Below are 14699 nucleotides of genomic sequence, written 5' to 3'. Positions count from 1 at the left end.
ACATTAGTTTCCTGTATCTGTCTCTGGTCAATGAGGCGCTTACACACACACATACACACACACTGGGACCCATGCTGATTCAGAGTATCTGACTCATGTCTGTAAACAGGGGCTGGTCATTATATAAATATTATGGGGTGAAGCTCCTAACGTTTGTCTGAAGCTCAGTTTCCATCTGAAAAAAAAAACATTTGGAAAATCGAGGTTAAAACTCCATCAAGTTTTGAAAATGGTGGTCAAAACGCAGTTAATATTAGTTGGGCTTGTCATAAATGTGCTGATATTCACATTTTTAAACATCTGGGTAAAACAATCTTTAGCGCCCTATTTCCTCATGTCTTTTACTTGCAGTGGCTTGCAAAAGCATTCAATTCAATTTTATTGGGAACACTTGAGCTGTAGTATAGAAGCTAAATAATGTATTTGTCTGCTAAAATAAAACAAATTAAAAATAATAAGCCCCCATAATTACTTTTGCATAAGTAAAATTGCAAAATTTGCTAAATTCTCAACATCAACTCTTGGTAGAGAAACCTATTGCTGCACTAAGTCCTTGGAAGTAAGACTATGAGCTTCTTACATTTTTCTGCCGTGTTTCCCCCGTTTCTTTTCAAAAACAATCTACAGATGATCTAGGATGATGGAGTGGTGGTCCTGGATGTACCACAGATTCTCAGTATGAATTTCATCAGGTCTTTAATTGAGCTATAGAGTGTTAACTTCATTGTCTTTGAGCTAGATTGTCCTGCTGATAATCCCTTTCCCAAGCCTTTTGGACAACCCACTGCAAGAGGTTTTCTTGTGATCATGTGTAGGATCATGTGTTTCTCATTTGTAGAATCCTCCCTTCAAATCCAGAAAGTTCCTCAGTTCATGTTGACCACCTACCTCATGATGTAACTAGAGTCTCTATTCTCATGATGTAACTACAGTCTCTCTTTTCAATTAGTCATCTAGAGTCGGTTTTACAGATGACACTTAAGATTGTGGATACAGCTGCACCACAATGTTACACTGGATTTTGTCAACTATTTGGGGTTAATGGTTAGATTGGTGGTCCTAGTTAATATCTTCTTTGGATGTTTGGTTTGGAGGACAACAGTTGGGGTGTATCTGGGAAGTGTAATGCTGAATGGGATATCAATGCGCTTGGGTATAATGATATAATGGGATATCATACCACTTGAGTCTTTTCTTCACTTTAACACTTTTAATCACCTTGTCTCTTGATTGATATTTTGCTATCTAGCCGACCCTAGGAGATTTCTATATCCAGAGGAAGAAATCTTTTAACCATAACATTCTTATATTCAATTAAGTGACACTTAAGTGGCCATAATTTGTTGTATGCCTGAATCTGAAACAAGCAGTATATCTCCAATACCTAATTAATCATCACACAAATACACTACACACACACACACATTTTAACCTACATACATACAACAGAACTCACCCCATCTTTAGCCACAGTGTGCCTCTCGAGCAGGCCCCCACAGCCCAGTCTGAGCTAATTACATTTGCCTCGGCTCTCTCCCATCCGTGACCTCCCACGGGGAGATTACTTTTGCCTTATATCTCCTCTCCAGAAGGTCACTGGTAAATGTGATTAATTGCGTGAAAGGTAAGCTGGATGCTGGTATATAACAGGACCTGGGGTCTCTGGCTTTGGGCTAAGAGAAGAATGGGTCAAGCTGCCACACTACCCTGCAAAAGAGGAGGCACGTATATCACCGAACTCTATGATTGGTTCAGGTAAGAGTCTGGATCAGTAAGTCTACATTATTTCGCATTAACATTTAATTAATTTGCATTTTTAGGATAGGTTGTGGAAGGGTAGGGAAAAGTTTATCTGGACTGGGCTTTGTTGATTTATTATAGACACATTAATCTACTGGTGATTCATGTATTAGTTAGGCCTACTATTTAAATGGAATTTGTCCTAATGACTTCTGCAGTTATAATGCTATTTAAATGGAATTTGTCCCAATGGAACATAATTTATTGCCCTTAATGTCAAAATAGCCTGCTTAATATAAATACAATACTGATATGGGTATCAAGCATTATAATCACAAAATTAAATATCATTGTCAGAAAGTTCATGAAGGAGTGTCCAAGTGGTCTGATCACTCTGCACGAGTTCAGGAGGCACTTTTGCGATGGCACCGTGGGGTCCGAGTCGGCCGAGTATGCCGAGCAGATCTTCCGCACACTTGACAACAATGGGGTAGGCAGCACCTGCTCCTGCCTGGCACCACATGTCTGCCCCGCTAACAGTGCAGACCCTCACAATACCTCAGATAATGCTGGGATAATCCTCTCCTCTGACAGATCTAACAAGCTACAACAACAAATGATGTAATTAACATCTTTTTCAATTTAAATTCAAGTTTCAAATTCAAGTTTTTGGTTACTGCTGGCTTGTGTGTCTGGTAATATTATATATAAGTATAGTATAAGTATATATACTTTTTTGATCCCGTGAGGAAAATTTGGTCTCTGCATTTAACCCAATCGGTGAATTAGTGAAACACAAACAGCACACAGTGAACACACAGTGAGGTGAAGCACACACTAATCCCGGCGCAGTGAGCTGCCTGCTTTAACGGCGGCGCTCGGGGAGCAGTGAGGGGTTAGGTGCCTTGCTCAAGAGCACTTCAGCCGCGGCCCACTGGTCGGGGCTCGAACCGGCAACCCTCCGGTTACAAGTCCAGAGTGGAATAGCCTTAGCTGAGGGTTTCCTGGTGATTATTTGGTTCTGATGCTCAGTGACATATTCTTTGACCAAATTCTTTTGTATTTTATTTATCCCAATTCTTCATTGGATAATAATGAATTGGAGATCAGAGGAAAATAGTTCATCTTTAGATTTTGAGCCGTAGGATGGATGGAATTGCCAAAGTTAACTCAAAAATGATTGAGCAGCTGTCATGCAATTCCCAAAATATAATAAAATTTCTCTGCCCACAAGAATCCTACAATCAAGGTCTTCCAAAATTATCTTCAGATTTTTTTCATATTTCTGAAAACAGCAGAATTTTCTTTTTCCACAGTTCTGGTTCAACCCTGTCAGGTATTTAACATTGTAACAAATCATCATCAATGCAATGTGTATATTGGGAGGCTTAAATGCAAACTGATTTTCAATACTGTAATCATCCCACTGCCTGGGGCTGCTGTTGCTTTGCAGGATGGAGTTGTTGACTTCAGAGAATATGTGACGGCCATCAGTATGCTGACAGAAGGCTCATCAGTGGAGAAACTGCGTTGGTCTTTTAAGCTCTATGACAAAGACAAAGACGGAACCATAACCCGAGGAGAGATGCTAGAGATCATGCAGGTAGCGCCCCCTTCCTCTCCATGAGGGCATTTCACAGAGTTCTTTTTAACTTGTAAAATGTGTTTTATTTGTCAGCTCATTTGCACACATGCCACATAGTTGTACATCATGTACACAGATAGCCTATATTCTGTATTTGTTTGTGTAACGTTAGTCTTTGTATTTTCAAACTAGAAAAAAAAACTTTTCAGCACTTGTAAGGCCATCATGTTCGAGTCATATTTTGTATGTAATATCTAGTTTGTCCACAAGGAGTCAGGAGATCATGTGTTTTCTAAAGTTACTCAGTCAATCTTCCCTATCTAATCTCAGGCTGTGTACAAGATGAGCGTGGCCGCCTCTATAACCAAAATCAACCCCCTTACAGCGGAGGAGTGCACCAACAGGATCTTTGTGCGACTGGACAAAGACAATAACGGTGAGTACTGCAGCAGTATAATCTGGGTAGCCTACAACATGAGTAGGCCTAAATCACACAGTTCAGTAAACCTTTTGGCAGCAGATCACACAGCTAAGCATGGGGTTACCACCATTATATGTTGGTCAATATGGTTTCTAAATCTAAAACCATCTGAATTTTTAATGTGGTCGTGTTTGGGTTCACTACCTTAATCTAGAGACCTGAGTTGGCATGCCGTAAAATAAACATGCATAGTTGTTGAAACCTAGCGTAGGCCTAGCCTTAAAATACATAAATAACTCAAAGCAGAAGAACCTAATTCATGCCTTGCATCATGACATCCTATAAAGCCACTATTCAGCCATTTCAACTGTGAGTCAAACTCCTTCGTTGACTAACTCCTCTGTCACTTCCTAAGCTATCATCAGTCTGGAGGAGTTCATTGAGGGAGCTTTGGGTGACGAGTGGATCAGAGAGATGCTCGAGTGCGACCCTAACACTGTGAAGGTCGAGCGGCCACCAAAACGGTCTCTGCATGATGAACATGCAACTGGGGTGATGGACGTCCTGCACCTCCCATCTGCATCCCCTGAAAACAATCCGAATCCAAGACTGCTGTGATTATTACATCAATTATTTCCTGATTCCAGGTCAGGAGACTGGACAGTGAAGGGACCCAACATTATTCACCACCTCAAGAAGAACTGAACCCAGATCATGCACTTAACCCTATAAGGTGTTCATACTGTATTTTTGTTACTCAGCCAATGTTCCTGGGTCTGGTGGACCCACCACATTATTAGGCTTTTATGTAAAAATATTTATCAGGTGTTTACTTTAGCTCAATTACCAATGATTAACATCATGGTTTATATTTGCCATTTATCCCTGTGAGATCACATTTATGATCATATGAATGATTTTCGCTTTTTGTGAGAAAATTAGTAAATTCAATTATAAACAAGGTAAAAAAAAATATAAACAAGATTTCTGATCATTATTGATGCTTATGTCTTAAAACTTAATCAGAACAGGTGCAAGTGCTTGAAATGTAACGATTGTGTCACTTTGTGTGGGAATAGAAGGTGCAAAGACAACATTCCCGCACACAGACACTACACACACACACACAGACACACACACACACACACACACACACACACACACACACACAGCAGGCCCAGTGAGGACACAGCTACACAGTAGCCTACATAGCACCTACAATTATTACACTCGTGTCCAGTAGACACCACACATGTAATAGTTAGGCTATGTTAATGAGTCTGAGTTTGAAGAAATAATAAATAAAAACATTAACTTTTTTTTTTGAAGCTATAACAGAAAAAAAAGTTATCTTACAATGTGGGAAAATATCGCTGTGTTATCACTGAAATGGAAGAAAAAGGTATGTTGACCTTAATTCGTTTTAAAAACCTACCTTGACTTTGTTGGTAGACCTATGGTCGACTACTGACTAGATAACAGAGCAACAATTCTACATAACTGTTTATTTTCCATTAGCCCACGGCGATTCTATCTTCAAAGCCGTTTCGATGATGAATGTCTGTTTGACAAGCAACCGACCTGCTGTTCTGACAACCGGTGATTTTAACTTATTTTAACCTTTAATTCATGCCATGCAAGCTGTCTGTGTGATCCCACGACTGGTGCGTGCCCCCGTGGCGGGATGTGAGCGCGCCATGACGTACGGCTTCCCTTCCCATCCCTAGCTCTTTACCGTCATGGCGCAGGCGAGGGGGCACTACGGACGACGAGACAAGCAAACTGGACTAAGTTAAAAGAAGAAAAAGTGAGAATTTGTAGTCGTCTTGAGGAGTAGCCTACTGTTGATCGGACATAGGTTGACGTTTATTTTCATCGATATTTGGTAAGTAAGCTTTTTGTTTTAATGCCTATCGTGTAAAAATCCGAAAATCTTGACGAGTCAGTTCAGAGAAAACTTGGTTACTTGAATGTAAGGCAAAAGTTTGCTAATTCATTTAAAAGTAGGTTGTGCTGTAGTTACACTATGATACACTTGATTTGCAGAGAAAAGACTGAAGAGAAGAAGTTGCTTGGGCTACATTGTACAGGAATTCCCTTCGTGTTGGCGTTAATTGTCTCCAGTTATTAGCCTAGGCTACAAATGAAAACATGAATCAAGTGAAATCGAACGCCGGGAATTCTCACAGCTGCGGAGAGAACACTTTGTTACTCTGGGTTTCTCTAACTTGTCTTTGCTTTTTAAGACATACTGCCCAAGGCACACGTAAGCTTCGTGAAACGTAGCCTAAAGATATGGATTAAACAAACGGGCTTGGCAAAAGCTCTATTAATATTTAGCTTATGTTGCGAAATCGCGTTAGACTATATTATGGATTTAGGCTACAGTAGCCATTTCAGAGTAATCTCAGCACTGTTAAGCTACTTTCTCTGTGGGAAGTTCTTCACTTCACTGTCGTGATTCACACATTCCACGTAGCATGTTCCGAGAGACACCTCCGAGCCTGCAGTAATAGTCAAAACCTACTGCTGCCGTTGGCACTGAGCAGTTTGCGAAACCCCGATATCACCAAACGTACTCTTGCATAAAATTCAGATCTTTACAAAATCGGAAACACACACTGGTGGTATAGAATTACAGATTTTCAGCTGTCAGCTTCCTGCAGACCACCACCAGCTGAACAAGCATGACGACAAAGCATACACTTTCATGCTATTCTGTACCTAGTAGGACCTTGGAATCATGAGGTGAAGTGTTTAGTGTGGGTGGTTTCAGTCATTACATAAAACTATGAAAGATTGGAAAAACATCCAGCCATGTGTAGGAGCTCTTTTTTCAGATCAGCATCTGTTATTGTCTGTCAACGTCTGCTGTTGGCAGTGTAGAGAGGGAAGGTGGGATTTGCTGATGTTTATATTGTCTGTGCTCATCACAACTTTGAGAGAGGTTTTGGTTATGATCCATGACCTTAGAGGACTTATAAGGACTTACATGTACTCGCAGAAGCTGCGGCTCTTAGTTCACAACCAAAGCCCTTTACTGAATCATCTGCCTTGTCAGTCACACATCTGGACAGTTTAGTTTTTTTCAATTCCTGTCTAAAGAATTTGCTAAATGTTTTAAGACACACATTTGGCACATGGCTGCTTATCTGCATTTGTATGCTTTAATTCTGTGTCCTCTTGCAAAACCTTGGGTCATTACACTCCAGGGATATATTGAAAAAAGAGTTTTCATGAGTAGCTAGATATTATTTCATATTTTATGCATGAGCTGTTTCTAACCCAGTCACCACCTTTAAAGTAAACGTAGACAGTTAAACTAGCCGGCTGGGTCAGCCATAATTTACAAATACGTATGTTTACTTAAACCCTCAGGCACTTTTATTTTTACTATTTGGGCTATATTTAAGCAGCTGGAAGCCCCCTGCCCCTCAGGTGCAAGCCATGTCTCACTCAGGCATTTGTGATGAGTGTAAAATGAGTGATATGTATAACACTCTATCTCTGCCTCACTGCCCTCTTGGGCTCCCTCATCTGTGTTTATTTCCGATGCATGCCTGATGGGCGTCCACTAGGATGCCTGGAATGTGTGCCGATGTTGGCCAGGCTGTCGACAACATGTGAAGGCTGTAGCTTCTCTGGGGTGCCCCACAGACCTGCACGTTGGTCTGCTATGATGGTTTTTGTCCGAGTATCCTGGAGTTCTGAAATGTGCTGACCGCCTTTAACCTGAGCCCAGTAATGTAGCATCTGTGACACAGGTTTTTTGGGTTCATGAAGAAAAGAGCTTTGCGTCAGTGAAAGGCACACTGTTATGGAGGCTAAGTAACTGGAAATCCAGAAATAGTCCTTTCTTTCACTGTCTCAAGTGCGGCACAAATCCCTCTGCCTGATGACACTGAGCAGTCTAGCCTGGGGACAACGTTGTGATCCAGGCTTTTGTGCACTCGTGGGAAGGCAACAACAGCATTTGCCTCGGATAGCTTCAGTTTCCCCCCCATCTAAATCCTGCACAGATCGTTTTACTGTCCTTCACATATAATACTGCTTAGCATCTCTTTCACAGAATAGTTTATATTTATAGCTGTTTCACTAAGCATGACACAATGAGTTTGAGCTTCTGTACTGCACCCAACACGTTGTGTGAAAACAAGATTTGCTCTAAATCCAGCCTTTACAGACGCTTCGCTCTCTGCCGCTGCACATCTCCGCTCCACTCAGGCGAGGCCTGTCGACTTAACTTGCCTGCCACAAACACTCTCTTCCTCCCACCATTACAGAGATGAGTGACCTGAAGGCTGACATTTCTCTCCAGATTGTGCCAGGGTAGGGGCTTTCTATCAGATATCCAGGGTTCAGAGCAGAGGCAGTAGTGTGTGTGTGTGTGTTTCCAGTACCAGATCCCACTGGATGGACTCTGGTGCTTTGTTAGGCCTTTAGGGCTGATGGATTTGAGAACTCATTATGGTTTCTCCCCACTCACACACTGCCATGCTTATTTCTCTTTGCTCAAGCAAATGTTAAGCCATGTTTTTTACTCCAGTGGTAAAAGATTTTAAGCCAATCAGTTAGAATTTTCTTAAAGGAAGCTGAGGCAGGTGGGTTTTTAAATCTAATATTGTATATAATTCAAATTATCAATAAGAGACTTTTCTATTGTTTTCTATTAAAAATAGAAAACTTCTATTTTGAAGAACATCTATTTTGATTGTCAGACACGTCATGGTAATCAGGTAGCTTGTTCTATTTATATGAGGAAGACGTAATCCATCAGTAACATCAGCAGCCAAAGGCGTCTCTGGGTTTGTTTGATATAAAGTGACACTAAATGCAACCTTAAGCAGGGTAGGTTCACCCTAACTGGGGAAATTCTGTTCCCCCAAACCATGCTTCCCACTCACGGATGTGATTCGGCTGTGTAGGCCCAAGGCCAGAGGTCGAGTGCAGCAGATGATCATATTCTTTACCAACCCCAGGATCACAGGCGGCATGAAGAATTTCCCCTTGGGGATCAATAAAGTATCTATCCATCTATCATCTATCTATCTATCCATCCATCCACCAACCAAACTTTGATTTTGTGGTAGAAATATATTTTAATTTTATTAAAATTATTATTTTCAATTACAAAAGATATTTCCATCTGGAGTGCTCTGTGTAATGCATTGCCAATAAAACTCCAAGCCAAGATTAGGCAGAGAGGCTATTTGTACACGTTAGTTTGTACACTCACCTGTTTTTATATTACATGTTAGTTTGTACTGTACACCCACTCTATTTGCTCTTTTTCCTCACTGGTCAAGTGTAAAATTTAAAAATAGCAGCCTTTCCAAGTTTTCACTAGTTTTTTTCTTGAAACAGTGATGAATGAATGCAAAACGCAAGGGGGGAGAATTCAAAACATTCCATGTGGATGGTCCCTAAGATAAATGTGGCTCACTCTCCTCATTCACAGGTCATCTCTCTCTGATGGCACTACAAGGAGAAGATCATGTTTCTCAAGTTCTTCCTTGCCTAGTTGGCAGTATCAACATTAATAAAAAATCCTTTCCCATCCCCAGAGAGGTTCTTAGGCAACACTGATTTCTCAGTAGACTGAAGTTCAGTTAGATCTTATGGCTGTCATGTTCATGTTATTTAAAATGTCATCTGTATGGTAATGTTTGTTGACGTGCATTTCTGGAATGCCTTGAATGTTTTCTCCTATTGTGAAAGGCTGGGATTCTTGAATGCAGATGCTACAATAGTAAGTCTGTGTTGGGCCATGTGATTTCAGTCCGAAAAGAGCGAAATTTGAGCCTCACAAAGGCCTCATGTGTTATCAGCTCCACGGCTCGGAGCCATTGTGTGTCGGAGTTCCAGGAGGAAATTCCAGCCTTGCAGGGTTCTGCAATGCAAGGCAACCTGCCCTCTTAAACCAGAGCTCTCTATATATTTGAAATGCTGAGATGACATTCATTCCAAAACAAAAGTGGCAGAAGCCTTCATTTTCTGCAATTATGCCCCTGTTTAATATGAGGCAGTGTTGATTTGCCATTGAAATGTTGTTGGAGTTTCAAGAGACATGAGCAAGACAGTTTATCTATTGTTCTTCCTGCCTCAGGCAGCTGCTCAAGGCTGGGATGGTGTGTGGGCCTTAGATCCCTGGTGTTTGAGCAATGGTATCCTGTTTAATTATTTGACATTCAGTGATTACTTTTTTGTGTTGACTCAGTGGCCAGGGCCAAGACTAGCCTTTCAAAATGGACTTCTGTTTAGTTTATTTTTTTTGTCAGTAACAACTCATAGACTCAACACAAGCTCTCAAAGCTACTGCCTGCACGTGGTTTACTACCAAGGGGATATTTTTTCTCTCCAAGCAGCCCTTATCAACTCTCTTCTGCTGCTTACCTCGAATAGCCCAGTCTGCCAGTGCCTTGAGAAGAGAAGCCCCAATAAGCGATTTGTTCCGACCTTGGGGATTTTCATGGCCTCGCAGGCATGTTATGCACTGCTGCAGCTGCCTGTTGGGTGAGGTGGCGAGACAAACATGTCCTCCGGGCAAGTTTCCTTTCTTTTCATCCCCATTCAACAGGAACTCTCCCTCCTATGCCCTCCCGAGCTATAACCCAGATTAGCTGGATGAGTTGAGAGCAAAGAGGCATCTAAGGGGAGTTCTGTCCTGAGTCATCATGGCCAAGTGGAATTTGGGTTTTGCTGAAACATGCTGAAATGCCTACATTTCTTCAGGGTAACAAAATGTTGGCACTCTCTTTGATATGGCTCAATACTCCATTTCCAAGTCTTCTGGAGAGTCCAAGTAGTTACCTCAAGTTCTACAGTAGAATTGCCTCACAGAAGTGCTAAATGTTTAGCTAAGTTTCAAAAAAAGACATTTTGAAAAGATTTCTGCCCTAGTCACTCCCCCAAACCTGCATTTGTGCAAAATGAAGGCTTAGTGCCTTTGTGCCACCCTCTGTAGAAGAGTACCACCCTAATTAGCAAAAAGTACAGTATAAAACATATGCATTTAGACTCATGTTTATAGGGTTCTGCAATCCACACCCTCCAGATGGTTGTGTGGAAAGAGTTTAGTGTCACTCTTTATTTGCAGATGAATATGTGTGATGTCTGTCTTTCGGAAGACCTCCAGAATTTGTAGGAGGGGGTCTTTCAAACCAGCCCTAAAAAGAAGAAAAGAGACACTGTCAGCACTGTTGTGGGGAGTCCTCAGGAAGTCAGGCAGCTGGTTAAATAGCAGACTCCACCAACGAAATGACTCAACACTTTCTCCAACCACTGTGACTGTTGGAAATCCCTGATGAGTGGAAACACTAGGATTACTTGTTGTCGCACTCTGGTGGGTACACTTTCGTGTTACATTGCCCTGGTCGACAGAGGTGAATATGTCCTCTGTGTAAAGTGTGGAGATGTTTGGTCAGGTCCTTGAGAGCACCACACCCCACCTTCTCAAAAGGTCTGTTGTGAATGAGGTGGCCTTTACTTGTGCAAGTATATGGTGATCAAATCAGACGGGAGAGTACACAATGGGCATTCCTATACCCAGGTTTCATATAGTTGCTAGATATTTCTAGGCCTTCACACCATTTCATATGGAAACTGAGGACTGGAGATTATCACAACGTAAAAATATGAACTGTGGAGAATGTGACTTTGAGCTTGGTGTGGCTGTGACTGTCGAGCAGAGGTTAGACTGAGAGGCCACTGTGTTTCTAGGCGGTTGTCCAAAGGAGGCCCACTATGTGTCCTCACTGTTGGCCAAACAAAGTGCCCAGTGTCCCTCGGCAGCAGCTCGAAATGCAGCACCAGGGATTGAAGTGACTGGTAGCCACTCTGCTTTGGAAAGGGTGTCTGTTGGTGTGAGGCCATCTGGGTAACCCAGGGTAAGGCGGAACAGCCAACAATTCAACCTGAGACAAGTGGAGCTCCTGGGACGTTTTTAGAGCTCTCTTAACGACCACGCTGCAAAACCCCCGAGATTCCCCACATTCCAGACGTACCTCAACAGACTGCAGACACCTCCTAGACAACCTGAAATCCATTAGATTAGGGTTGCGATCTTCTTTACTTTACTTGCAATCGTCTGAAGTTAGTAATTATATTTCAAGTTGATGTTTGACTGAAGACACCAGCCACATTTACATGGACAGTTTTTTTTTTTTTTTTTTTTTTTTTTTGTCATTCTGATTAAACTATTCCAATTGAAAAATGTGTGCCGTCTGTTTTTCATGGGGTGTGTTCTATTCCGATCAGGTGCCCTCAAGCACTTTAGAATCTTTGATCGGAATAGCCTACTTTTCCTTGAGAAGATACAGCAGTCAATCCGAATGACCATATACATGGCTGTTCATTTGGAATAGGAGCGAACTACCACTTCTTTCATTCCGATTAAAATTATGATCAGATCAGGAATTTTCATTCCGATTGAGGTGTTCATATGACAATTTTTATTTCGATTGAGCTATTATTCCATTTCTATTCGGAATAGAAGTGTCCATGTAAACGTGGCTAATGTGACATCAATGTAACAGTGTAACATGTAGTCAAATGCACACCATTCTGCCTTAAAAATGAACATTCCCTTGTGGAAGTACTAATATATCTACATCATACATTGCAGTGTATTATTTGGGAGCTAGAGCTCTCTGTGTGGGCATAGCCCAGGTCTAATTGGTGTCCCACTCATTGGCTAGCATTAAGTAAAGCTCTCCTCTCAGTGAGTTTCTGGGACTAAATGACAGGCCCCGTCGTGGGAGCCGCTCATTAGGGATCGTGTGAGTGCAGCGCAGCGCCGCTGACAGCCACCCCCGCTCTCCCACTCGGCCCAGCTCCACCCTCTCCAGGCTTTATGACAGAGTCAACACGCAAAGAACCGCCATTAGGCTGAAATGAAAAGGGTCTGCTTCTCAGCCCCCATTGTTTTTGGACCTCTGATCTATCAAGGTCCCATTTGCTGTCTGACATGTGTACTGGTGATTGTCAGTGTTTCCGTTGGTGTGTGGTTGGGGGTGAGGGCCAGCTCCCTTCATGCAAGGCGGGTCCTAAAGCACTGTAGGTGCTAGCTCAAGTTTTGTGGTCAGTGCAAGTGTACTCTGTTGGGCTTTACTTGCCATCTTGCCCCAGTACCCTTTAATATGAGTCCCGCCTCCCCATGGTTCTCAAGCTAGATGTATTATAATTCGTGGTTTTGTTATTCTATCCTATTGTTAATGCGGCTTGAAAAGATCTGTTTGCTATATGATATTCTAATCATTTTGTGTAATACATTGTCATTGTTCAGTTTAGGGTGTGTTGTGTTTTGCTTGGGATTGTGACTTTTTATATTGGTCTGTGGGATATGACATGAGCATTTATTCTATGTCGTGAGTGACCTCATGTGTTGTGTGCTGTGTTTCTTTCTCAGGGTTGTGGCTGAGCTGCCAGAATGATGTCGGACGCCAGTGAGATGTTGGCGGCGGCGCTGGAGCAGATGGATGGCATCATCGCGGGTAAGGGGCTGTCGCCGTCGCCGTGCCTAACCAGAACACCTGCACAGCTGCCCAGGCTCAACCTGTCCAACCAGACTTGCTAATGTGCTTCAGGACTTTCTGTTCTGTTCTCCTGACCAATACACAGACTTACAAGCCACAATATTGAGATTAGTGGGTTATATCATGTATCAGAGCTGTCTGCACGTTTTAAATGACAAAAGTGGGAAAGCAGAAAGTCCATGTTGCAGCTGAGAGGTTTGTGTGTTTACTATAGTGAGCATAATGCGTGTGTTAACTGCTGGTATTTCTTGCCATTTACTGTTTTTTGAAGATGCTGTGTTACATCATCACTGCCATCCACTGCATGAGAGTATATCAGGTCATGTTTCTGTTTCACTTGTTTCTTAAGTCATTTGAGTTGAAGCTGGCAGCTCTTTAACTCAAGCTCAGAGGAATAGGCAAATGTAGTAGTAGTTTGTTTTCCCTGTCGGTTAATTATAGCTGACATTTCCAAGTGGAAATGGCCTGTCGGATCACATGATGGCCCCAGGTTCCTGTAAGACCGTGGCTTTTCTTCTGTCCTGCCTCCCATCCCTGTGGTCTGCTCGGCCGCCGTCTCCTCTATCTTTGCTCGTCTCCACGGGGAATTAGAATAGCTTTCCTCTCACGTCATGACCATACAATGATGTGCTCTATTTTATGGCTCCGTGATGAGTCCCTCTCTGTGCCCTAAAGTCTCCAAAAAGGGGAATAAAAGCTGGTTTTCAAGGGATGAACCAAGGTTTAAGACGTCTTCCTCTTTCTGATCAGGCAGAAATGCTTTAGTGCCATTCTTTATCCATGAAAGAATAAGACCAACTTGGATAATACCGAGGCCTTAAGTGAGACACGTTGTTGTGGTTAAAGGATTAGAACTGTTATTGCCCCTTTTTGGGGCCCTGTCCACTGACGTGATGTCCTGCAGCGGAGCAGTTACTGCGCGCCCCGGGTGTCTGCAGCCTTTATGTTGGCCTCGAGCGAGCCTTCTCATTTAGTGAGCGTCTGCCCGCTGCTAATCTGTTCCTGGCCGAGCACACTGCGTCCTGCTCAGCAGCTCATCGTCCTCACACACGGTCCGCCCCCACTGGCGCAGCAGCGCTAAAGGCCTGGTGGGTGCTCTGAGATTACATCAGAGTTTTCCTTGGCTGAGAAGCCACATGGCTGTGGATGACTGTTTAGAAGTGAACAGATACAAAAGTGTGTGTCTGGGACCACAGTTGTAAAATAAAGTGAGAAATACTTGCCAGGAGCAAAGCTTTGGCTCCAAATTTGACATCTTGTGGACCTAATGCTTCCAAAGACCTTTTTCTTTTCTGTCAAGGGATGAAGCAGTTGAATGTTTTGTTTCAGTCATTCTACTGACGTCTAAATCTTTGATTGGTTGACAAGGAAAGATACGTTAGATAAGATTTATGTTTCATTGTACTTTGTCCAGAATAGT

The 14699-nt window shown here is 42.4% G+C and overlaps 2 protein-coding genes across 2 annotated transcripts in view; both read left to right on the top strand.

Annotated features, from left to right (window-relative positions):
* The first annotated feature begins 1634 nt into the window (after positions 1-1634).
* si:ch211-245j22.3 (uncharacterized protein LOC563798 homolog) lies at positions 1635-4626 on the top strand. Its single transcript, XM_048257761.1, has 5 exons — positions 1635-1755; positions 2098-2230; positions 3194-3343; positions 3656-3761; positions 4162-4626. The coding sequence occupies exons 1-5, from the start codon at positions 1685-1687 to the stop codon at positions 4362-4364; spliced, it is 663 nt and encodes a 220-aa protein (XP_048113718.1). The 5' UTR covers positions 1635-1684; the 3' UTR covers positions 4365-4626.
* Positions 4627-5402: 776 nt separating this feature from the next.
* ppfibp1b (PPFIA binding protein 1b) overlaps positions 5403-14699 on the top strand; it is a 28858-nt gene continuing 19561 nt past the window's right edge. Inside the window, 2 exon segments of the mRNA XM_048256353.1 lie at positions 5403-5631; positions 13153-13237. Coding sequence (XP_048112310.1) covers positions 13174-13237 — 64 coding nt within the window. The 5' untranslated portion in view covers positions 5403-5631; positions 13153-13173.

This window comes from Alosa alosa, chromosome 11 (genome assembly GCF_017589495.1).
Source record: "Alosa alosa isolate M-15738 ecotype Scorff River chromosome 11, AALO_Geno_1.1, whole genome shotgun sequence".
NCBI lineage: Eukaryota > Metazoa > Chordata > Actinopteri > Clupeiformes > Clupeidae > Alosa > Alosa alosa.
Note: the sequence above shows the minus strand (reverse complement) of the source record. Positions and strands in the feature narration are given on the sequence as shown.

What these genes read in the sequence shown, in the direction of transcription:
- si:ch211-245j22.3 (XM_048257761.1), top strand. Translation starts at nt 1,685, where the DNA reads ATGGGTCAAGCTGCCACACTACCCTGCAAAAGAGGAGGCACGTATATC. An exon ending in GAACTCTATGATTGGTTCAG is followed by an intron (nt 1,756 to 2,097) that starts GTAAGAGTCTGG and finishes TATCATTGTCAG; the next exon opens with AAAGTTCATGAAGGAGTGTC. An exon ending in ACTGGACAAAGACAATAACG is followed by an intron (nt 3,762 to 4,161) that starts GTGAGTACTGCA and finishes TCACTTCCTAAG; the next exon opens with CTATCATCAGTCTGGAGGAG.